A 25737-nucleotide genomic window follows, 5' to 3' on the forward strand; every position below is an offset into this window, starting at 1 on the left:
GAGCAACTTCACCTCCAGAAGTTGCCGCCTTTAGTTTCCCCCGCGTGGGCTGGGGGACCTTCCACGGGTGAAGTCAGCGTTGCTACGGCGGTTCGGCGATTGGTAGGGGTAGGGCGACGGCGAACGGTTGAAACGCGCTGGGCCACGGCTGGTTTCAGGTAGATACTCGTCGATCTCACGTGGTCGTTGGCCAGGGAGAGGGCGAGGTGCGTCGACGGAGAAACCACGCAGTCCGAATCTCTTGTATGGGCAGCGACGGTAAATGTGGTCGGCCTCTCTGCAGTGGTAACACAGAGGACGGTTATCGGGAGTTCGCCATACGTCCGTCTTCCTCGGCGTCTAGTTTCGGGATACCGGGGGTCGGGCGGGTGACAGTGGGCGGCGGTACGGCGGGGCCTCTTGACGGCGTGTTGGAGCAGGGCGGGGGTGACGAACAGCCGCGGAGTATGTCATAGCTTGTGGCTCTCGGGGTGCCTCGGATGGCGTAGAAGTTCCCAACGCTTGTTGCACTTCATCTCTAATCACGTCGGTGAGGGAAGCGACTTGGGGCTGCGGCGGCGTTGGGAGAAGTTTCCGCAGCTCCTCTCTCACAATTGCGCGGATAGTATCGCGTAGGCTGTCGGCCGGGATCCGCGTGCTGCCAAAGTCGTTCGCATTGGCCGCGCCAACAAAGTTGCGGTCATACTGCTTCGCACGCATTTCGAGGGCTTTCTGAATGGTGCTGGCTTCGGTCACAAATTCGGCGACGGTTTTGGGCGGATTTCGGGCAAGTCCAGCAAACAGTTCCTCCTTCACTCCGCGCATTAAGAAGCGCAACTTCTTTTCTTCCGTCATTTCGGGGTCCGCGCGGCGAAATAGCTGTTTCATCTCCTCAACGAAGATCACGACACCTTCGTTGGGGTGTTGCGTGCGCGTTTCCAACAAAAGGGCGGCTCTTTCTTTCCGCACGACGGTAGTGAAGGTCTTAGTAAACTCGCTTTTGAACTGAGCCCAGTTTGTCAAGGAGCTCTCGTGGTTCTCGAACCAAGTGCGAGCCGAATCTTCCAAGTAAAAGAAAACGTGCCGGAACGTTTCTGCGTCGTCCCACCTGTTGAATTTCCGGACGCGCTCCAGTTTCTCCAACCATTCTTCTGGGACTTCTGCGGGGTCTCCCCGGAACGATGGCGGTTCCCGGGGCTGCTGCAGGACGATTGGCGACGTTGTTTCTTGCACTATGGTGTTGGTTGCAGCGTTCCTTTTCTTGGGCCCTTCTGGCATCAAACCGAACTCGGGCGGTAAATCTTGCAGGCGGGGGCTGCCTCTTGTTCGACTGGCTTGGCGGCTTTTCGAGGTTGTAGTGGGCATGAAGGGTGCGTACCCAGCACCTCTCGCAGATGTCACGAAGACAAGGGCGATGCAGTTGTGTTGAATGAGAAACACGTTTATTGGAGCGAACTTGTGCTCCCCTAACAACTCAAAAGAATACAGAGGCGGCGAAGCAGCGGTCAGCAAAGTGACTTGCACAGGCGAGTGTCGTCGAATCGAATGCCCCGGCGTCCGCACTGCAGGCTTTTTATCTTTTGGCGCGCGTGGTTCTCGAAACGTCGATTCGCATCGAGAACATAGTAGATCCAAGAAGATTATTCTGGGCTGTTCACGTTATATCGGAATGCTCTCCCTATCACAACAGATAACACATGCAGCACAGAAAGAAAGAATGGAACACGCGCTTCCCTTGGCGCAGAGATAACACAGACCTGCGCAGCCGGGCGGTAAAAGCAAAACACAAATAAACAAACCCAATGTATGATTCGCGGCAATATATATATATATATATATATATATATATATATATATATATATATATATATATATATATATATATATATATATATTTATATATATATATATATATATATATATATATATATATATATATATATATATATATATATATATATATATATACTCTTTTTCCTCTCCACTTCTATATACTCCTCTCTCTATTTATAGTATGTATATATGTATGTTGCAGAACAGAAAGATACGGGACGAGGGACTGGGTAAGGAAACGTATCAAGGTTGCAGTCCTTATTTCCAGTGCTATTCGGATGATTTCTGAACGATTTTATACTGCCGAAAAAGGTATGTTCGTATTTTTTATGCAGTGATAAATAAGCGAAAACACAAGCATAGAAAAAATCCGCCGTTTTTTTCCGGGACCGGGAATCGAACAGCGCGTGTGGTGCACTAACCAATTGTGCTATCCCGCGACAGCTCCTCTCTCTGCTTTAACACGGGGGTTTATAGTTAGAACTCCTCTGAGTCCGGTCAACTTGCGCCGCTCCTCGAACATCGCGGGAGACGTAGAACGTGCTCTTCCAAGCGGCCGCCACGGAAGACGTGGTCGAAAGTCAGGGATAGCTACTGGCATTTCCGGACTGGTGGAGCCATAGCCCTCGTAATGCATGTAGCAGAACAAAGATACGGGACGAGGGACTCGTTAAGGACACATATCAAGGTTGCAGTCCTTAGTGCCAGTTCTTTTCGGCTGATTTTTTAAATATTTTATAGTGCCGAGTGAGCTACTTTCGTCTTTTTTTATGCAGTGATAAATAAGCGAAAATAGAAGCAGAGAAAAAATCCGCCGTTTTTTTCGGGAGCGGGAATCCCAGAAGTGAAAAAAAGGAAACTTATGAAAAAAAACCCGCATGAAGTAAGTCAGAGCCCAATCGCAGGAGTTTAAAATAACGCTTCGAAACAGATACTTACTTTTAAACGAGCCGAACGAGGTCAGTGCAGACAGGCTATAAATGAGGGAAGCCTACACTCGCGCGTAAGATTTGAAGGTAGCGAAGCTGTGCGCAACCTTCACGACAATCACAATGGTTTAAGGCAACGATTGCATCCGATTTCATTCATCGTGGCTGCAACGACTGTTACTTCATCCTTACTGCTACAAGTGTGAGCTTTCGGTTTTTTGGAAGTGATAATTTTTGGACATCACCTTCGAGGGGCTTTGACATGTCTTTCTCGTTTTAAGCGAGTGTCCCTAAGATTACGGCAAACCCTGGAGTTTTTTTGTCAATCTGGTCTAATCTCCCCAAAATGGGTATGCTCGGTTTGACAAACGTGCGGCGGGGAGTCTGCGTGGCCACCGCGAGGCATGCACGCACTAGCGCTTGGCATTTTCTGGATTTTGTAACTGACGGCGGTCGCCGCAGTCTTGGCCAATCTCCCTTAGTGGGTATGCTTTGCTTGACAAACTTACGCAGGGCACGCTTGGCGGTTGCCGCGAGGCCCGCACACACGTGCGCCAGTCATTTTCTTTGTTTTGTTAACTTCCCGGTGGTAGGCGCGAGGCCCGTGCATACGTGCGCGCGCTCGGCAATTTCTTGCTATTTTTAACTGCGGACACGAACTATTAGAATTTGCTAAACAGCTTAGCTGTTATTAATAACCTAACATCGGGACTCAGTGAATCTCCAGCAGCTTTGGTAGAGGTAACATGTAACGAACAAAGTGGAAAACTAAGAAAACGAAGGACATTGGCGAACGTAGGAACATAAAGCTGTCAAGTACGGCGGATCGAATTCAATTAGCCGAGCTATGGAAACTGATTAATAGAAGTGAAACAAGCTACATTTATGCATATAACATGGCAGTGATCGAGGAAACACTGCAGATAGAGAGAAGGCTAAAAGCAATAGGAGAAAGCTAGCCATCGGCCAAGACAGGATGTACGCACTCAGAGATTACGCACAACTTCGACGAGATAATAAAAAATAGCAGAAAGATTCTACAAAACGCTGTATGACAGCGACGTTAGACCAGGGGGAACTACTGAAAGTACAAATTCAAGTTGCGATGTCCCTCTCGTAACTAAAGAGAAAGTTGGAAAGGCTGTCAAAGGCATCGAAATCGAAAAAGGTGCAGGAGACGACGGAATAACCGTACATCTTTTGAAGGAGCGAGAAGATATTGTGTTTTAAAACTTTGCTGCACTATTTTTGGAATGCTTGAGGACTCAAAAACTGCACATAGCTGGGAAAACCGCCAAAATTATTTTCATTCATAACAAGGAACATCCCAAGGACCCCAAGATTACAGACCCATCAACCTACTCTCAGTTCTTGACAAGCTGCTCATAAAAGTTATAGGTAGTCGCGTAGGCGATATCCTATATTTTCAACAACCCTTGTAGTCGGCCGGGTTTAGGAGAGGGCACTCAACCAAAAATCATATTCATGTCCTCGATCAAATGATACAAAAATCCGCATAGTACACTGAACCCGATTACATGGCATTTATAGATTACGAGAAAGCGTTTGATTCCGTACTCACCGAAGCCAGTTTAAAAGCACAAAAAGACAAGGGAATAGAGGAAACCTACATACGACTTCTACAAGACGTATAAAAGGAATGTATGGGTAGGATAACAGTCGACAAGGAAAGTGATAAAGTTCCAATCCGAAAAGGAGTAAGGAAAATAAATACCATCTCTACTAATCTATTCACAGCATGTCTGGACGGGTTTTTTAAAAAGCTTGACTGTGGAAACAGGAAAAAGTGTAAATGGGGAATACTTGAACCATTTTAGGTTTTCGAACCGCATAGACTTCCTAAGTGAGCCTGCAGAACACATACAAGCAATACTTAAGGAACTGAAATCAAAAAGCACGGCCGTGAGGCTAAAAATAAATATGAACAAATCAAAAGTAATGCGGCATCAGCCCACCATACTCGGCTTCTTCAGCTTAGTCCACAAAACGCCAGAAGAAGTAAGAGAATATATCTACTTCCGGCGAATGGTTAGTGTCACGATTTGGCCCGCATTCGTAAACGTGGGAGGGTCGCGGTACTCTCCAGCCGAGTGACAACCTGCAGCCGGCTGGTGGTGATGGTGACTGACCGCGAGCTGCTGTAGTCGTCGGTGTTATTGCCAGCCGAACACAATGTTGCCCACTGAGCCTAGTGGTGCCACCAAATCTAGCGGCCAATCAAGATTAGGGTCGGGGGTGTCACGTACTTGTCACACCCCTTATCCTCAAGTTTGTTGGTCGAACACAAACAAATAAAACTACGCCTGTTACCCCGGCGAGTGACGGTCCGACGGTCTCCACGGTCGCGCACTCCTCTTGGGTAAAGGTGTCGATCCGCCCGTGGCAGCGTCTAGTGCTGCCTGTGCTACTCTCGCACCGTCTGAAAGGACTGAAGTGGTCGGCATTTCAGGTGGCACCGCACTTGCAAACGGCGCCACAGTGGCCCAATAAGCACCAGCCCTTGGTGCTCCGCTGGCAGCGGCCGGTGTAGGTGTTCGCTCCTCGGCCTACTGGCTTCCTGGCGGTGCGGCTCAGTTTGCCAGGCAAGGCCTCACACGGTCAGCATGCCGGTGCCACGTGGTCCCGTACTACATGCAGACGAGCAGTGACGACGCACTCGCAGGAGAGACCACAAGCCAGGCAGACCAAGGTGGACCAGACCGGAAGTTGCTGGCGAAGACCGGAGACTCCGGCAGAGGCACAGGACAGCAACCATCTCTCCGCAGTCAGATCCTGCTTCAGCTACTTCAGGAGCGCTGTGGACCGGAGGCCTGGACGCACGTCCAACGGTGTCTTCACGATCGGGCTCAACAGAAGCTCACAGGGGCACGGCCCGTGACGTCATGAGGTGTGGTCCGGTACTGGAAGAGGACCCGGACAACCTGCGCTCGGAAATCCCCAGCGTTGCTCTTCTTGAGCTTGTCCTTCGCAGTTTGCACCACTCACTCGGCAGCACCATTTGACGCGTGGTGGTACGGCGGAACCATCATCCGGCGGATTCCGTTCTTCGTCAGTCATTCCAGGGACTCCGCGCTAAGAAAAGCGGGATCGTTGTCGTACACGATGACGTCCGCCAACCCCTAGGCTGTCAAGACTTGCACCAGCGCTGCAATGGTTCCTCCTGCCGGGGCATTGGTGACTGGCAGTACCTCACCCACTTGGAGAAGGTGTCCACCACCACCAGGAAGTAGTGGCCCTTGAAAGGCCCCCGAAATCCGCGTGTGGGCGAGACGAGGGCCTCTACAGGAATGGCCAAGGAGTGATCTACACATGACGCTAGCATCGTTGGTTATCCTGGCAGACTTGGCAGCTGTGCACCATGCGAGGAATGTCCTGGTCCAGGCCAGGCCACCAAACGGGCGACGGGGCTATCATATTGGTCTTCTCCACGCCTCAACCACCCGCGTGCAGCAACTGCAGGACCCTGGACCGCAGGCTCTGTGGAGTCACCACCCTTGAACCCCACAGCAGGCAGTCCTGCTGCACGCTCAGCTTGGCAGCCTTGTGGCTGTACGTCCGCTCCGCCAACTCCTCCCCTAGGGATACCGCCTTGACCACCTACGACAGGAATGGGTCCCGGCTGGTCGCGTGCGACACTCCTGATCTGGATAGCACCTCCGGGTAAGCGTGCTCCAGCATGAGCATTTCGGCAGGCTCAGGAACCGCAGCAGGCTCCTCTGGCAGGGGCAGTCGGCTCAGGGCGTCAGCAGATGCCAGGTCTTTTCCCGGGTGGTAGACTAACCGGTAGCTGTAGGCCGCGAGCCTCAAGGCCCAGCGCACCACTCGAGGTGATGCCTGCACTAGAACCGCCTTGTCCGGCCCCATCAGTCCCAGCAGCGGCTTGTGGTCCGCGACCGCCTCGAACTTCTGGCCCACAGGTACTGGTGAAAGCGCTCGACCCTGAACATGAGGGCCAGGCCTTCCTTGTCTACCTGGCTGTACCGCTCCACTGCAGCATGAAACCGACGGGATGGAAACGATACAGGGCTTTTCTGGCCATTTTTCTCCCGGTGGGCCTGGACAACTCCTACGCCGTACGGCGACGCATCTACGGGCAGGACAACAGGCTTGGCCGGATCTAAGTGCACCAGCACCAGAGCCTTGGTGATGAGCTCCTTGCTGTGCTGGAAGGCCACGTCCTCTCCCTTCTCCAGGCCCACTTCTGTCCATCTCGAAGAAGAAGATGTAGCGGCTGTAGATGCGACGACAGGTTCGGCAGGTAGCTCGTGTAGAAGTTGATGAGGCCGAGGAAGCACTGCAGCTCTTTTTTGTTCTGGGGCTTCGGCGCCTTGAGCACAGCCTCAACTTTGAGGGGTGCCGGGGCCAGGCCTGCCTGGGAAATGACGTGTCCCAGGTGCTCAACACTGTGGGCCAAGAAAATGCATTTCTCCAGCTCTAGCTTCAGCCCGGCATCCTGCAATCGTTCCATGATGGTGTGCAGGTTCTGCAGGTGGTCCTCGTCATCTGTGCCGGTCACCAGGATGTCGTCCAAATATACCGCCACGTGTCTTATGCCCCTGAACCGGTTGTCCATATCCATCTGGAAAATGGCTGGTGCTGAGGCCCCGCCAGACGGTAAGCGCGTGCACTGCAAGAGCCCCAATGTTGTCGATATGGTGATATACTTCCGGGATGACTCCTGGAGCACCAGCTGCTGGTAAGCTGGATGTTCAAATGGGTTATCAAACTTTGGCACCACATAAGTGCCGACAATACCTCATTTCCGATTGACCGTCTGTGCACGCATGGTAAATAACTATACAGCGGGAGCCGTCACAAAATGCACTCGAATATTCACACCATGACAGCAGCGGCTCATAGGGTGTAAATTATGTTGCATATGGCTTTCGAAATTTTCATTTTTGTTTTGGTTCTTTCACCAGGCAGCGCTTGCGCTAAAAAGGATATCTGACTTCTGCACCGCGGAGGAGCTTCAAAGGCCTAAAAATGACAGCACCCGTTCCGCAAAGACAGGTAATGAACACGTATGAAGGAGCGCAAAACAACCTGTAGGCGCGTGGATTAGTCAGGAAGTTTGCGAAAAAGCTATTCTTAGTATATGTGGTTGAGTAATATAACATGACCGACATTTCACTGGCCGAAGTTGGAGAATAGATACGTCATAAGGAAAATCTGCACTCTTGAGGCGTCGTAGAGCTTGATGCAGAAAGCCAGGATTGCAAATCTCTCACCCATCAATTGATACCCCGTATATAGCAAATACGTGCCCCGTATGTTTTATTAAACTCTCCTCTGCAGCACATGCAATGAGCAAAAATCACCTTAACCGACATAGGCATTGTAATATTCATGAAAGTTTAAGACATACACAATTTACACCCTGCCAGGGTTCTTGGTGCCTTTGATACAAAACGAGGCGAAAACGCCAATACACATACCCCTAAAACGTAAAAAACAGCAAGGCTTGGGGGTGCGTCTGTCGTCTTTCTTCCTGTCGTTGTGAAGAATCCGTTGCAGAGTACGAATAAGCTTCACCAAAGGGGAACAAGCGAAGAACATGGTTGGTTAGAAAATCAGGTAGCCTTAGTGCGAAAAATCATTTTTTTTACCTGTACTCTTTTTTGCCGGAAGCTCAAAATAACAACTATTTATTTTAAACTAATTATCTTTATGTAGTTACGGCTTTTGTGCAGTCTAGCAAGGATTGTTATACCGGTAAAAATATCTAGTAGCGACCCACGATTTTCGCCTCGCCACGTCGTGCAACACAGCTGCGTTATTATGTCCTTGGCTCTTTCTTGTCGTCATGCTAGACACTCTCGAGCACTCCAGTAGTTCCAATTACTGTCTTGTAGTAACAGGGAATCCTATGTTTACGGTGACCTTTAAAGGCGAGCAAGGTGTACCCCTGTTTAAGTGGTTTTAAAATTTTGCAATCATTCTTTTTATGTTTGTTTTGTTTGATTGTGTACTTTGTAGCGTTTAGGCGAAAAAATCTTCGAAAGCTAGCGCGTAATCACCATTATATGATTACCTTTCTCTCGTTAGATAAGACACAGTACCGACAATTCTATTTTAATATCATGGTTCTTCTTATTTCAACTTTTCTAAAACCTTTGATGGCCCCATAACAGCTGTTGAAGTCGGTCGCGCTGCCCCTCCGAAAACATCAAATTAATACTTTGCGTGTATCTTAAAAATCCAACTGCGCGCCAATTAACGAGGACGTGAACACACTGAAGACACCAGAAGCGCAGACTCACAACTGGTTTATTGTTACAAAAATCAGAACATTAAATACCCAGGCGCCCCACATACGTCACATTCTCAGCGCTATCGGCTGCACACACACAAAAAAATAAAAATAAAAATAAATAAAAACTCAGAAGCACACGAATGACAGATAATTCCGCGACCCTTTTGCGTGTATACTTTCGTGATTTGCATTTCAAATAGGGGTTGTTCTACGAAGTTGTGCTCAGCAGTTCTATTCCTTGCGGCTTCCTGTCTACCCACATACCTTGATTTGGCACCTCACTTGGTCACGCAATGACGTCTTGCACTTTATATTTTAACTAGTAACAAGTACTCCAAAAGTACCGAATCACCAAATCATCTGTCCGGGTCAGAAACATTAGATTACCCCTAATATTTTGGACGTGCCGCTGTTTATTTGGACACAAATCGCTTATAATCTTCCTCAGTATTTTGAATTGTCCTTTTCTGAGTCACTGTCGTGTCATCGGTGAATATGGTTTGATTTTACACCTGATCATATGTAACACTAGTTTCAACTGTAAGGTTCCTACTACTAACAATTGCTGTCACGTTACCTCGGCACCAGGTGTACAGCATACGCATTTTTTTATTAATTTTACACTGAGAGATGGAATGTTTTGTAAAGTTTAGAAATAAACAAGAACAAATCAAATCAAGGTGCTAAGAATAAAAATGCAAAGAAACAGCGTTGAGTTCAAACTTCCGCTGAGCTTTATGGTTAGTAAACTAAAAGAAGGGGAACAGCGCAAATTTGACAGACACGAGAAGGAGACGACATGCACAGCGCTGACTTACAACAGTTTATTCTTTACCGCTCGGGCACATACCGCTCGGGCACTCGTAACCCCTGCTTAAGACACTGCATTTACGTCAAGAGAATCAGCCACGTTTATCGTTGTTATATGCACCTACAGGCGTTGCCCGACACTTTTTATTTGCAACCAATCAGAACAACTAACCCAATTTTCACCACACGCACTGTTCCGGAAACTAGCCATTACTATGTCAAGCGGCGATCCCTAGCGGGTAGAATCTTGATTGATTGATTGTGGGGTTTTAACGCGCCGACGCAAAGCAGGCGATGAGGCGCGCCGTAGTGGAGGGCTCCGGATTAATTTTGACCACCTGGGGATCTTTATCGTGCGCCGAAATCTCGTGCGGGTAGAATCTTATTCTTTGTCTTTTGACTACACACTGAGTTCAAATATACTACACTGAGTGCACTGTTTGATCTAATAATAGTAATAATAATAAATGATTTTATTTGTCGTATAGCTACAAAGTACCTGACAGAGCAGACCAAGCCAAATAAGCTTGTCGGGATGTACGCAGCAGCCAGTGTCAGGACCCTGTAAATTAGAGCAGGGAAATAAATATAAAAATAAAATAAAAGGAAGATGAGGCCAAACCATGCTACTGCTATAACAATCTGGTTTTTTTAAGCCGGGTTGCCAGAACTCTCGTCTTTTAAGATGTTTCAGGCGGCACCCAGTGAGCCTTGGTATGACCGCGTGTGGTGTCACAGAAGTGCAGTTTGCTGGGCCAGTTGGTTCACATCGACGCAACGGAAACCAGCGAAAAATGACGCCAAACACGAGGAGAGAAGAGACAACACAACTCTGGACTAGCAACTGAAATTTAATAGAAGAAACCGACACACTCTGTGAACAACCAAGTCAAAGCATGCGCCAACACGTACGCGTCAAACAAATGAAAATGCTATTGTTTTGCTTTCTTTCGTGTTTTGCTTTCTTTCTCGCTGGTTTCCCTTCCGTGGTGTCACAGGTTCTGCCAGATCTTGGTAGGTGGTTAGAGGCAGCCCAAAGACCGACGAAAACCACGATAAAAACATCAAAGAATACAAGGCTGCGTTTAGCACAAAACCTGTCCGCAGCTGACGAGTCAGGGTTCCCCTGAACCCGCTTCTAACCTATCAGGAAAGGCCGCGGCTTCACCGCTGCCGCGTTGTGATTACCGTATCGAAAACTGATGGCGCAGAAAACAACGCACATGTCGCTAACACGGCAGCATTGCCTAAGGTGCTTTTACACTAATATGTTCTATGTTCGGGTCCGTTCTTGCGTGGGCTTTTTGTTTGAGCCGCCATAGGTATCCGGGGAAGTTAAACCACGTAGAATCTTCTCAATTAAAAGAGGTTAATGGCCTTGCCTACGGTTCCCGATGTACCACTTCAACTCCGGAGGGCACAATGTCGCTGCCCTATTCCTGTGGGCATAGATGCCGCTAAATGCTTTTCAGAGTTGCACGAGTTGCACAGTTTAAATGTCCGGCCCCAAAACAGACAGGTTTGGAGCAGCGACTATACGAGCGTTAAACATTGGTGTCATTTCCATCTCTGTGTTCACAGGTGCAGTCGTGATGCAGACGTGCTCGTTTGCGTGGTCGCCACCCTTCAATGGAAAAACTGAGGTGCAAATGGCTGACGTGGAGCTAGACATAGCCCCTGGCTCATTGGTTGGAGTCGTGGGGTTTATTGGAAGCGGCAAGTCTTCGCTCCTTGCTGCAATCCTAGGAGACATGTACCGGATCAAGGGAAGCCAAGAATGCTCGGTATGCGAAATGGCACCAAGACCGTTGATAAGAGGTGCTGCACTGCTCACTGATTCAGGCATTCTGATCTAAAAAAAACGGTAAAGGTAGAAGTTAAAATTCATTGTCGTGCGCATACGGAGTATCATAGTGAGCCAACTTCAAGTTTACTTGTGATGGTTGCCAATGTTTGTCATAGCGAAAACAGTTTTGCTCGTACACATCATTACCGACGTATCGCCATTACTTAAAGCCACATCGACTGCCTCACCCTTGCATATTGTGTCTCACATTTGCTTTTTCGCGCTCAATAACGTAGACGTCATAGTGACATTTTTCCCAACAGATGTCATCTCCCTTCACAGCATCCATAGAAATGTATTTAGCGCTAGTAATCAAATGACCATGGGCCTCCAAGTTCACTGAGCATTCATTTCACATCTTTTTGCCCACTCTGCAATGTTTATGGGCCAAAGCGTTTCACTGGTTTAACGCCTATTTACTTGAAATACTTATAACCATTTTTAGAACAATGTACAAAGTTAAAGTGTCCTATTTTCACAAGTTTAATTGAATAGTCACTGGTGAACGTTTTTAGCGGTCACAGAAGAGGGCTGTTAAATGTTGAAATGGGTGGGAGTGGTTGTGCCACAATATATCTAAAGGAAGTGACCTCTATATTATGAATGCAACAGCTAAAGATCACGCCACACCATCCCATGGCAATACTCTACTTCTCAATCCGCTGAAAAAGTGATTGACAACGCACAGAGGCTTACTGGAATTAACGTTACACATCACTAGAATACTTTCCCAAAATATTGCCATCCACATCCATCTATGGATCATCCCCGTGAAAGGGGGAGCCGAAGAAGCAAAACACAAATGTTTGTTCCGCGGGCCGGTTTCGAACCATGCTCGTGTTAATATTGGGGCCTTTAGGAATCTCTGGTTTTGCCTGTGGAACGAAATAATTTTTGTATGCAAAGGGTTGTACGCGGCACTTGTGGGACGTGCGTCGGTGGGGATGCCCTCGCTTCAAAGAAGCATTTGACGCTACAAGATAAGAGTGAAACTTGAAATCCCCCTTGTTGAATGAACGTGGCGCTGGAGAAGACACGTTCGCTTCCGGCGGACATCTGCTGAAAGGCTGGAGACACTCCATACGCAAGACGAAGTGCATTCAGGTGCTACGGGGTCCCCTTACTCGCTCAGATTGGCAAGCGGGCTTCGCCTCGCGGCTCCCGCACGAGAAAGATAGCGATCCCAACCCGCGGCGCGCTGGACAGCGGCCACGGCGGGTTCGGGCGAAAACGTAGACCCGGACTCTACCAAACACATTTAATGAATCTCTAAAACGGACCAAAATGCACTGGCAAGATCTTATTCCGCTAACATAAAAAATAGAATAGTCGGTCATGCTTACCCGGGCTGGGGGTGCTCCAACAAAGAACAAAGGGACCTTGGTCGGCGGAGGGGGTTGGGGGGGTGGCCTACTTCTGCCTCCTTCGGTGGTTCGAACCCGAGAGAGCGTCCCCTGGGTTTTTTTGGCGGAAAAATAGAAGTCGACCACAACCCCCCGCTTCCTCCACTCTTCCGACGGACAGCAGCGCGCCCCCGCGTGCTACGCGGCGCACGGGAAAACGAAACAGCCATGTCTCACCTCCCGCCGCTCATGCACGCCGCGACACCCGTCGCGAGAGCGGGACCGCTTTGGAGTAATGCGGAAATAATTGAGCATTCCCACACCCCTCCACCCTTAACGCCCTCCCATAAACCGGGTTTACAGCTCAGTACCTAAAAAACTATTCCCCCACAAGTTCCCAGCAGGCTATCTCAACGTGCACGTCCTGCGCGAGCGCCTTGCTATCACAGTTCACTACCGCACCGACAGGTTCCGCTATCTCTGCCGCTTGATCGACGAGCACAACGATCAGTGGCTCCTCACCGGTGTCCATGGCGCGTAGGGCAGCGTCCGTGGCGACAGCACCCACCGCACCTTCGAGGAGGCTGGTCGAGGCGCCCGTCGTCAACACACAGACCCCGGCCGGCTCCGTCACAGCTGCGTGGAGAGCCCCGGTTCCGGATCGGCAGTGCTTGAGTCCGCCGAGCCCTGGACGAGCAGCGTTCCTGCTGGGGCGTCGGCGGCGGAAGTGGTGACCAGCGGGGCAGGAGAGCTGGCAGACGGTGGCCGCGGCGAAGGGGACAGTGTTGTGCGGCGTGGCGCCGGCAACGGTGGTGGTGGCGGTGGCGGCATCGGGCCCAGAGCGGTGGTCTTGGAGTTTCTGCCGACCCGGGCTTGTTTCTGCTTGGCACTGCCACTCCGGCAGCGGGCCGCGACTCCTTTCGGGACCCCCGATTCGTCCCTGGTGGTGGACCGTCACTGGCTTCGGCGGCGCGGAGTCTCGGATTCCTCAGCGGCCTGACTGCCGGCCGCTGAGAGCAGCTACTCTGCATAGGCAGGTTCGCGCTCGGCCCTGAAGAGCATTCGTTTGGCCGCTTCGATGCGTCCCGCCGCTGCCCGCTGTGGCTCCTCCGGCATCCTGCCTAGATGAAGTTCTCCCCCCTTGCGAGACTCTTGGAGCAACACCGCCCCGCATTTGCAGAGCTCGGTCCCTGCTGGGAGGGGGAGGCACGCCCCGTTGGCCCAGCGGTCAGCATCAGACACGGTCCGGTCCTGGAACGGCCGGTACAAGCGCGCCACGGGAGTTCAAACTCGAACCCGCTCCTGCCGCTTCCAGGGTCTCCACGAAGCATAGCATGCGGGGGCGCGCTGCCGTCCGTCGGGAGAGAGGAGGAAGTGTGGAGGGGGGGTCGCCTTCTGTTTTTCCGCCAAAAAAACTGCGGGGACGCTCTCTCGGGTTCGGACCACCCAAGGAGGCAGAAGTAGGACACCCCCGCTCCGTCGACCAGGGCCCCTTTGTTCTTTGTTGGAGCATCCCCAGCCCGGGTATGCCTGAGCCTGACCGACCTTTCTATTTTTTATGTTAGCGGTCTTGCCAGTGTGTTTTTGTACGTTTTAGTGATTCATTAAATGTGTTTGGTAGAGTCCGGATCTACGTTTTTGCCCGAACCCGCCTCGGCCGCTGTCCAGCGCGCCGCGGGTTGGGATCGCCATTTTTCTCGCGCGGGAGCCGCTAGGCGAAGCCCGCTTGCCAGGCTGAGCGACTAAGGGGACCCTGCATCTTGGCGCCCAACGTGGGGCTGGCTCTCGGAACATGGAGCTTATATAACTCTTTGTTCGGTATGAGAAAAATTCCTTCTCCGAACCTGACAAGTGTTACTGCTAGCGTGAATAGGATCGCTAGCGGAGGCCGGCGTACTTTCTTCACAGCGGAGTGAACGTTGCTACATCGTGCTAGAACATGTTAGCGCCGAGTTTTCTCAGTGCGCCGTTTAGGCGGGACGTTTCTGCTGCGGCAAGCTGAGGTACGGAAAACTGAAGTCCTGCGCCCTTGAAGCGCTAGGGCATAAGGCCCGCGCTGTAATTGCAAGCCTGAAGTGAGCGATTACGGAAGCTGCGTTGTTTGGCCCGATTATCTCTTTCGCTGCTGTCTCTTTTATCGACTCCGGGAGTCGGGGCTCTGAGAGCAGTGTGGGCGGGGCCACGGGTGCCGTAAGCGCTGTCTGGTATTGCGGCTCGGCACTGGGCGTTCCGACATTGCAAGACGCGATGGGCGCCGCCACTCATTAAGCTGTTTGTGTTGCAGCGAGCGGGTAGGGCCGATGACAAAGCCGATGTCTCCTTCACGGCTATGCGAGCGAGGCAGTAGAGCGAGCCTCTGGGTAGCCGGTCGTTGCCAAAGATGCGTGTTGCCCGAAGGCTTTTTGGAGCCGGCACCATGTGGGAGAGGGCACGACCGAGGGGGACGTAGCTCAGCAGCCGACAGGACGGCAAATGGCCCCTCTTCTCCACTTAATGGCGGGGTGCGTGTCGTCGGAATGCTTGTTTTAAGTGGTTCTGCACGTCACGTGGAAAAAATCTCTTTCGCCTCAAGAAAGTGAGTTTTTTGTACGTTGTCGGAAACCGTGTTTTGATAGCCACAATTGTTTAGCGTCATGCCACGCAGCCGATGCTGAGGAATAGCATTTCTTTATTGCTAGAGTTCAGGGCTTGCGGGAATGCTTGATGTGATACGCAATGCGAGTTGAGTCACTCAGGCTCGCTTCCTACGCGATGTCTGTGCTGCCACATGCTGATCCGGGTCTGCGAGAGTTCGAGAGCTGGGGACCAGTGGCGGCTCTCCTGGCGGGGCTGCTACTTGGAGGTGGCCTAGCTGCGGCTCCGTGGGAGCTCCCTGCAGCTACTGTCTACCTCCATGATGGAGGGCGTGTGGGTGCGGACGGCGCTGTGCTGTGCTGCCTTGGATGGCGTCACTTTGGTGGTGGGCCGCAATTTGCGATCGGGAGGCCCCTGGGCCTGCTGATACGTCCTCGGCACATCCGGGATGAGAGCAGCGGCTGTACGGCGGTCATCTGTCAGCGCAGTCGCTACACTTGCTCGTGCTGGCCTCAGCCCTACCCTTCGAGACCCTCGCCTACTGTCTTTGGCCAGGGCCAGAGCGGACTTGCTGATCATCACCACTGACTGAGAGGAGCCCCAGCGCGAGCAAGGATTGCTCGTGTTGGCCTGGGTTGCGCCACGTCGAACACTGGGCCGAGAACTCTGCATCCCGGGGTGTATTGGTATTGCTTGTGCCTCCTCGATGGGACGAGATGCAAGCAGCCCTGACGCCACTGTCGACGACGAGACTGCATCTGTGCTTGGCATGCCTGTTCGAGTCAACGTGTGCACCGTCACCTCAGAATTGTTACCTGCGACACCTGAGCGTTGGATTGTGCATAGGCGTTAGATTGTTCATGTGACTAACGATGCCTGTTTGATGACGGCGATTGCCAGGACAGCTACTACGCGGGGCGAGCCTTCATGTTTTGTTTAGTGTTACGAACATTGCGTCTAGATGTCCCGCGTTTTGTGTTTGTACTTGCCACCGTGCGGAAAAGTTTAAGGTTGGAAGGATGTGGGAACGCGACCTTAGCGCGTCCCCTTTCGTTTGGCTTCGCCGCACTGCTTGGTCCTCAAGGGAACGTGCTTGGCGAGACGCCGGCGAGGGGGATCTTCCTCCTCGCCGAAGGAGTGTCTTCTAGCCGGCGAGAGCGCGCGGTATGCAATCAGCGGGAAGTTGGAGCTCGGGAATCGAGGCGGCAGGACGGGCCTGGTGACCTCCTTCCTTCGAGGATCGGGCAAAAAGGAGGGCGACAAAGGCTGCCATCTGCGTCCCAGCGAGGGAAACGAGAGCGCACTGAGGCGCCCCGGAGATGACTGTTGTCGCGGTGAGTCGAACCTCTCGATTCCCTTCAATTGCCCGGGCGAGCAACCAGATCCTCGCCGTCAAACAGCTAGCCTGAATGGTCTTTGTATGTTTATTATGAAGTAATAAATGTCAATGAGTGAAAACACTTGTCGCTTCCTTTGTTCCGACGAGCCACGGCCCGCCGCGGCTAGCGCGGTACAGCGCGCAGACGCGGGGTGGGAGATTGCTTGCTAGCTGGCCGAAACGAGAAGACGAAGTCTGATTAGCGTCTCTCGTTGTCGGTTTTGATATCGCAGGGAAAAGTAAAACAACCTACTTTTACCCCTCTATAAAACCCCACAGTCCATAACAATTGCCTGGTAACTAGCACCGCAATCTTCTTTTCAATTCTTTCAATGGCGTGTCTCAAATGCTAAACACCAGCATGAGATCAATAACTGAACGTATCTCTGGTGAATTCGTTTTGATCCTGAAACCCGTCATATCAAATGCGGAGTGTACGCAACGATAATTTCCGCTTCGTGCGCCGCGTGGAGGAAGGGGTGCTTACTTGCAAATGTTGTCTTTTCAGGGTAGTATAGCATTCGTGCCACAGCTGCCAAATGTTCACAACATGACCCTGAGGGACAACATCATATACGGAAAGCAGATGGATCCGGTGAGGTACGAGCAAGTGATACGCAGCTGTCAACTTGTGAACGACATCAACAAGCTGCTGTCCGGAGACACGACTGAAATTGGAGAGAAGGTACCACTTGGTCGCCTCATTTACCCCTTACAAACATAATCGCCTTATTTCGATCAAAAATATGCTCTTGGCGACTACCGGTCCTAATAGCAATAGCTGTACTGACCCTTCCACTAATTTCGTGATTATTATTATGATGTTCATTCCCTATTTAGATTTCCTGAAAAGGAGAATGTTCTTCCCTGTTTCTCGACCATTTATAATCAAACCTATCGTATTTAGACTTACGATGGTCGCTTTGTCAGCCCGTTTGAAAAGTATGTAATTTCAAAAATGTAACACAAAGTAAATTATGCTCACATATGAAATGAATATGTGCTTGTACTAAAGGAGCCCCACAGCTTAAGGCTACAGGGTTCCCTCCTCCTGCCACGCTTATGAAATAAAGCAACCAAACAGAAAAACACAAAACAGAAAAAAGACAATAAATATTCCAGTTACAAATAAAACGATAAAATATTAAAAGAGATGAAAAATTTGAAAACCGTCATAAAGAAAGGAAAATTGCACGCAACAGTAAAGCTGCTCTTTTGCCTGTAAACATTACATGAATTACCATCAAAATTACCGTTAAATTTGGTTGTTTCAATGATGTTGCAGACGCCCATCGTAATGCGCGTTCAATTTTTTCTTCAATAACATTCTTCAGTTTTATTGCCTCAAGATTCTTTACTGACTAGCCCCATAAAATATGAATAAAACCTTCTGTTTGTACAGTAATATGTTATTAGCGGAAGCAAATCACGTAAATGTTATGCGCAAGTAAATGAGAATTATTTTAGAAGAAAGAAAACCAAACAAAATATAATACAAATAAAAAGTGCTTCAGGATTTTTATAGCAAATATCCTGACTCGGTTCATTCATTCATTCGTTCGTTCGTTCGTTTGTTCATACATCCATCCAACGCTTTAGCAGCTTATATATGTCCACTGCAAGATTATGTCCACGCCTGATACGACAAGTTTCAGCAAAAAGGTACACCACGGCGGCCAAATCATGTTGTTGTTGGGGCACGTTTTTTGTCCCAGATGACCTACCTATTATGGTCGCACCGAACCTTCTCAACCTTACCAGTAACATATATTACCGCATATGGTTGGCCAGAAGCACTCCTAGCTAGGGAATAAGTAACATGCGCAATTGCTAGAGATAGCGGAATGGGGTCACGCAATGCGCAAGTGGTACCTTATGCAAGTCACAAGCTTTTTTACTACACATGTTTTTGTCCGAGCAGGTTTCCGCGTAATGCTAATTCAATTGTCATTGAACACCTCGTCGTCACCCTGAAATGCCTGAGAGTGAACTAGTAGTTCAAGGCTTGCCAGTTGATACATTACCTATGCAGTTTGCACAGCGTTTTCCTCTATCACGGAGAAAAGCAGTCTCGCATTGTTGCAATAACGGCCAACTGAAGGAATTGTTCGTAATAATGGAAAGATATGGTGGAAGTTACCAAGAAGGAGCGGCAAGGGAATGATCAGTAAAATATATTGTGGTGGCGGTTACAGATACAGGTATTGTACTTTCTTTATAAAGAACCCCTATTTTAATGGGCGAGTGCACACGGCTGTGTTTTTTTTTTTGCTAATTTTGCGAGCCTAGTAAGTTTGAAGCATCTGGGTAATATTTGAAAATGCTTACTTTATCAAAGAGAGGAAGTTAACCACGCGTGCTCCAATACTGCAAACATTGCCTTTTGTAACTATTTTAGTGTGAGGAGGTTTTTATAACGAAAAAATTAGGCTTGTGGCATATAAAACATCCCATTAATTTAGGTGCATTCTGTTAAATCATTTAGCTGCTTTCATAACCTTGACACAAAAACGCTGCCGTAGCTCGAATGGTTTATATTTAAAAGCCTCCAAATTTTCTATTTCTTCAATTGTGATGCAAGCTTTTTTTGTATTTTTCTTCCACAAAGGGGAATTTTCACTCGGAGATCCCGACAACACAACCAGTGGCAGTTTTGCCGGAAACTCATGAAGCCTGTTTGTTAACCTTGCCTTGTGAAAGGCATTTCGTGGATTTAGGCATAGGAAGCCTGTTTTGTGATACCACATTCTCATAGCCTACGGTGTTTTCCAATTTGTAACTCACTGGCACTCGGGCTGGTCTGCAGCCTAGGAAAGGTGCACACGTTGGAACGACATGGCTGACATCAAGCCCAATGTGACGCCACAATGTAAGGCCACGCTCGTCAAAAGGTACCTATTACTCGACCGACATTGAAAATAACGTTGCTTGGCACGTGTAAAGCTTTACTCGGGGGCTCCTTGATGTCAAGCCTAAACATGGGATGGTAGGCGTATCATTAACCTTTGACCGCTAACTTTTTGTACTCCTGCGCAGACTGTACCACTGTCTAAAGAAATTTGTCTGCAATGTTGCGCGAATATTCGGAAAAATGTCTTTCAACATTTCCTCCCTTGCCCCACGACTACTGTAATCGCAGGTGTTCATAAATGTGTTGCCCTTGGTACATATTGATGACTAGTTCATACGTGTGGAAATGGGGGTTTTCGGTTCTGCTTTCCGGTGGCCCAGAGTCACACGGCGACATGAGGGAGTGGCTTGAGGCTGACTGTCTGATTATCAGAATTCAGTGGGATAGTCTCTCAAATGAAAACCCACTGGCGCGAGCTATTTCGATGAGTTGCAGTGACAGCCATATTTTACTGAAATATAAGATCTGCGCTACGCTACTATGTGAGGAACATCGGGCTTGGAATGCGCGATGATACAGTGCAGATCTAACTTTTGAGGGAAATCGTATGCTGCACATTTTCATTCACGATATTTTAGGGGCGAAGCTCCTTAGGGCGTGGGTCTGTCCATCCTCGACATATGTATGTAGCCACCTCTAGTTTAGTTCTTGGATTGTTTACTAGATGGCGTGGCTACTTCTAGTTTAGTTCTTGGATTGTTTACTAGATGGCGGTACTTGCATATGATGAAAAGATGCGCTTGGATTGTTTACTAGATGGCGTGGCTACCTCTAGTTTAGTTATTGGATTGTTTACTAGATGGCGGGGAGCGTTGTAATAAAATCCGTTCGCTGTTGGCGCGCGCTCGGAGTCGCCCGATGAATAAGGCTGCAGATGTGCGAGCCCGCGAGGCAGAAGCGCTCTGTGAAGCTGCGCGACGCCGCCGCCAAGATCCTGCCGTACGAGAGCGGGAGGCCGAAGCGTGTCGTCTGGCTGCGCGACGACGACGCCAAGATCCCAGCGTTCGAGAACGAGAGGCCCAAGCGTCACGGCAACGGCGCGAGGACCCTGCCGTACGCGAAGCGGCACGGCTGCGGCGCGAAGAGGATCTCCAAAACGTCAGAGAACGGGAAGCGGCGAGAAAGCGCGCGTATCGGCAGGCACACCCCGATGCAGTGAGAGCTCGTGAGGCGTCTGCAAAACGCATCAGGCGAGCTCAGCCCCAAGGTGCCGACGCGCGGTTTAAGCGAGACTTTCTAGACGTTACGTTCGGACACAGATGTAGTGGGCGAACTTTCACTGAACACTCAAGGTTTTACCGATGATTTCCCCTCAGGAGCTTCGCCCACTCATCATCATTCACCCCGTGGATATGCTGTGAAATTTTTTTTTGTTGCCTCCACGGGTTTCTTAACCGAGTGTCCTTCGGGAATGTTGAACTGCACGGTTGTCTGAGCGTGTATGTCTAAAGAGCCAATCATACGGTCTCTAATAGCGAAGTACTTCGCTATTTCGGTCGAACCCTAGCAACCATTAATTAAGCAAATGACCGGTGCATATGGAGTAATTTATATCAGATCGGGCTATCGCGCATGTGCGCCGATAGCAGTTTTCACTTTCTTGCCCATCTCTCCCTTCCCCTCGCTGCCCGCGCAGCTATATAACCGACTGAATACAACATCCGTTGGTCATTCCTTGCTCAGCTACTGGTTGCCTCGCCCGTTACTACAAACGCTATACAGAATTCAATGTCCAGTTTAGGCATGATCAACTGATGAAATGGTCACAAACGTAATACCAAAGCGACGAGAGATATCGTAGAGGCAAGAAGGTGAAAACACATCAACATGATTGTCTCTGACATGCCCGTTTGATAAATATTGCTGGATCAATGACTTCTCAGTATTTTCAGGCTCAACAGTTCTATCGTCCAGGTATTTTGCCTGTTTTGCTCGTTGTTGTGATGACTTATTAATGTTTAGTTTTCTTTCTCAACCCTTCAGTCTTTGTCGGTGCGTAGTGATTTGTGTCTTCAAAATAAACAACAAGAAGGGGTTACTGGTTACATTTTACGTGTGCTGTTCACCCCGACGCCCTTTTGCAACATCACCGCAGGGCACAAACCTGAGTGGCGGCCAGAAGCAACGTATCTCGCTCGCCAGGGCTGCCTACAGTCAGAACGACATTTATCTGCTCGACGACCCGCTCAGCGCTCTAGACCCCGTAGTGGCCGAGCGGGTGTTCAGAGACGTCATCGGAAACCACGGCCTTCTTGGAAACAAGGTGAATCGTTTAAAAACGGACTGAGTATTATTGCTTGCCATAAAGGGCATGGCTTGCAAAATACGTTCTATGCTGGACACTTGTAGCAGCCCCTTGTCACAGGGTCTACGAATATATCAAGCGAATGTCGTGCGCCGAACGCATCTATAATTTTTCTAAAAAATGATAGCCTTTCTTGTGCTACGTACACACAGCAATTTTGGTTTGTCTGTCTATCTGTCTCTCTGTCTGTCTGTGTCTCGATTCAGCCAGCCGGCCAAAGTGAAACAGATGCTACGGAGTAGTCTTAAATACTCACAGCCAAATTTAAACATCTACGTCCGGTGTTAATGTTCATACTTCTCAACATTGTTGAACAAGAACAAGACTTTGTGCAAATGTAAGGCAGAAAATCAATACATGAGTGATGTTCGCAGTGTTCCTTTATTAAAAAAAATACGGATGCTTGCTTTTTGTGGTAGCAAATGAAGTACTACATCAACTGCAGGAAACCGTCGCCTGCTGTTGCCCGCGCTCCTGGCGGCATTGAAGAAATCAAACGGCAACAGCAACTAAAGGTTCCACTATATAAATTCCACGTTCCGCTGGAAACGCTCGTGTAGTAAGGAAACGTGGTTCCATAAATGTCGTAGTAGGGTGCCTCGATTCATGCGCGTCTCCGCCATACGGCAGCGCTGGCGTCGAGGCACTCTACTTAGAGCAGTGTAACGCGGTAAAATTAAATTTACTTCACCAAACCTCAAGCATGTTATCTTGCGAGGAACAAGACGGCAGAAGAACAACATGAGAGCTGAGCGGGAAAGAGAAGGAAGGCATTTACTTGGCGGGGGCGCCAGCGGACGATCGCCTTTTTGTCGACATTTGCAACGAAAGGAGCAGATACGAGGGCATTTTTTTGTAATGCGCTCGCGACTCTAAGAAATGCTATAGCGAGCACGTAGCTATAGGCACTTTGCACTGTCCTCAATAACAGAGGCGAAACTACCGCTGACGAACGGCTAATTTACTTAAGACACAATAGCGCAAAGGACGGGACGAAGGAACACTGCAAACAAACGGGCCCTAACTTCCAACTGAAATTTATTTGAAGAAACTTGGTTTACAAACACATGGGAAAGGGTATCTGTAGGGGTATCTGCATTGGGTCGGCGCTTGCCACCGTTCTGTCAGATATTTTTCTTAGTGTCTTTGATAAACGTGTTCAATGCAGTCTGGATGAGACAGGAGCTGTCACGGTGATGACATACGTCCATGACTACTTGGTAGTTGTCAACGATGTGCCGCAGTCGAGGATAGAGGCTATCGTAGATAAGGTCATCGATACGTTTAAAACCGTGTCTGACGCCATCAAATTCCCCTGCGAGCGGCCGAGTGATAGAGCATAAAATTCGTAGACTTGAAGCTCACGTTGCCAAACACACATGTACGTTGGAACTTGGAAGTACCGGCCACGCTTGAGGAAGCAGTTACTTTCGTACGACAGCGCCCATTCTAAATTAATCAAGACAGGAGTAGCTTTGTCGTGCAAGATTTAGGCAAGTCCTGTGATCACGAAGTGCAAAACAGCTTCAACAATCAAGTAGCAAGGCTCAGCAAAGCAGGTTTTCCGTCGCACTTGGTTTCCAGAGTTTGTGACACGCTTCTGCAGAAACTAAGAAAGGTTGGCGTAAAAATAGAAAAACCTGCTGATTCCGTATTGGCACAGGGTATCGCACAACCTTAAGAAGGTTGCTCAAAGGTACAATGTCAACGTAGTTTTCAGTGCACCTTGCAAATTGGCCAAGATATTCCTGATGTTGACCAACGCGAAGCCAACCCCTTGCTCTAAAAAACACGCGATGCAGTACACGAAATGTACGAGGAATGTGGTGTATGAAATCCCACTGGACTGCAAACGTGCTTATATTGGGCAAACTGGTCGGTGCTACAATGAAAGGGCACGGGAACATAATTGGGCTATTAATAATGTTTTTGGGGGGGCATTTGGTGGACTATTCCAAGCGCTGCAAGTGCAAGCCGCTACTAAATGACACGAAGTTTCGTGCACGTTCCAGTGGAATGCTTGAGAGCGAGATACTGGAAGCCTTTCATATCACGAGCGCCGGCGACAAGTGCATTAGTACCCCGTCTGTGGCACTTGCAGATAAGGAGGTAGCCTTTCTTATGCGATAGGAGAAATAATCATGTCCACACTGCATGCGGTGTAATTCCCTTTCCCATGTGTTTATAAACCTTTGTTTCTTCAAATAAAATTCAGTTGGAAGTTAGCGCCCGTTTGTTTGCAGTGCTCCTTCGTCCCGTCCTTTGCGCTATTGTGCCTGAAGTATGCTTAACCAACTCGCCCACATCAAGCTCTTGTGGCTAATTTACATAAATATACGAGAACGTAACAGCAAAACAGCTAACCCCAGTACTCCACTGGAAGCAGTACCTTCGTTTATTCAATACACACTGTTGCATTTTACCCAGCTGGTCACACCCCTGCTGCTTGTCATCAGTCTTCATTCCTAGTGAATTACTCGACCAATGTCAACGACTTTATTAATCTAGGTGCCCTATTGTGTGAGCAACCGTTTGTGTCCTTCTCCAGCACCCATTATACATGAAAATGTGTCCGCTTTCTGACCTTCCCGTGTTTTGTTGTTACCTAAGTGACTGCGTAAATCACTCATTTTGAGGTTTTTAGTGGTCATGTCGATTATCTTATTCTAAAAATACAAAAATCACCAACTATCGCTAAGTTCCGAAAGAAAGCCCACCTAAACTAAAGGGATATCAAACGTAAAATGCAGGATGAGGGAACGGTAGGCTCAGGTGCGAAAAACTACAAGAAAGTGGCCGCACCACCGACTACAACTGCCTACATATCAAGAAAAAATACAAGACGGGTGAACTTTCGGGTCAGGTGCAGAAAGGACAAATACGTGAGCGCATCGACACATGAACTAATGATTCGGGTTAATTTTATTCCCTCATCGTTGCTAAGGGCATCGAACAATGCGTCACTGTCAGAGTCTAACGCAAGCTGAAGTGCTTTGGGTCCCCTTGCCAGTTCTGTGCTCGCAGAGGCGAGGTGCTGGTTGAACTCGCCGTCTTCAGAACCGTCAAGGCTTGTCCAGATGCCGCACCACTTAAAGAACGCCAAGATGGTATCTCTTGGCTTTTCTATTCTTCCAACCCGCTACCCCTCACTCCTGTTCCTACCAGTCAAGCCATAAAGGTTGTGTCTCTTTTGTTCAAAACCGAGGGTTCGGCGGTGTTCGAGGCTGTGGGATGTATTCGCGGAGGGACCTCCCGGGCATTTCGAAGGCGTCGAAGCCAGCGTGAATTTGGGGGTGGGCGATGTCTTGGGTGTTTTAGTACATTGAACATTTCACCCCTGAATAGGGATGGCCGACTTTTTAGGGGGAGGGCGTTCTCTCAGAATCTCGGAACTTTACGGTAAATATAAGTGTGTTCCCGTTTCACATATCGGGTTAACTATTGCCGTTTATCAACGGCAGCTTTCCGTAAAATCAGGTAAAACTGTGCTCGATGACCGTTACAACCCTTCAGTCCCAAGCGCAGTTTTGTACGGGGTTTGTATATTGCTAC

At 49.3% G+C, this 25737-nt stretch overlaps 1 protein-coding gene across 1 annotated transcript in view; it reads left to right on the forward strand.

The window, feature by feature from the left end:
• The window catches only part of LOC144158267 (ATP-binding cassette sub-family C member 3-like), a 93026-nt gene that overhangs the window by 29975 nt on the left and 37314 nt on the right, over positions 1-25737 (forward strand). Inside the window, exons 4-7 of the mRNA XM_077689036.1 lie at positions 7685-7775; positions 11410-11612; positions 17478-17654; positions 21976-22143. Coding sequence (XP_077545162.1) covers positions 7685-7775; positions 11410-11612; positions 17478-17654; positions 21976-22143 — 639 coding nt within the window. The remainder of the gene's footprint in view (positions 1-7684; positions 7776-11409; positions 11613-17477; positions 17655-21975; positions 22144-25737) is intronic.

This window comes from Haemaphysalis longicornis, unplaced genomic scaffold (genome assembly GCF_048455015.1).
Source record: "Haemaphysalis longicornis isolate Haplotype H1 unplaced genomic scaffold, Haemaphysalis longicornis Haplotype H1 scaffold_10, whole genome shotgun sequence".
NCBI classification, from domain to species: domain Eukaryota; kingdom Metazoa; phylum Arthropoda; class Arachnida; order Ixodida; family Ixodidae; genus Haemaphysalis; species Haemaphysalis longicornis.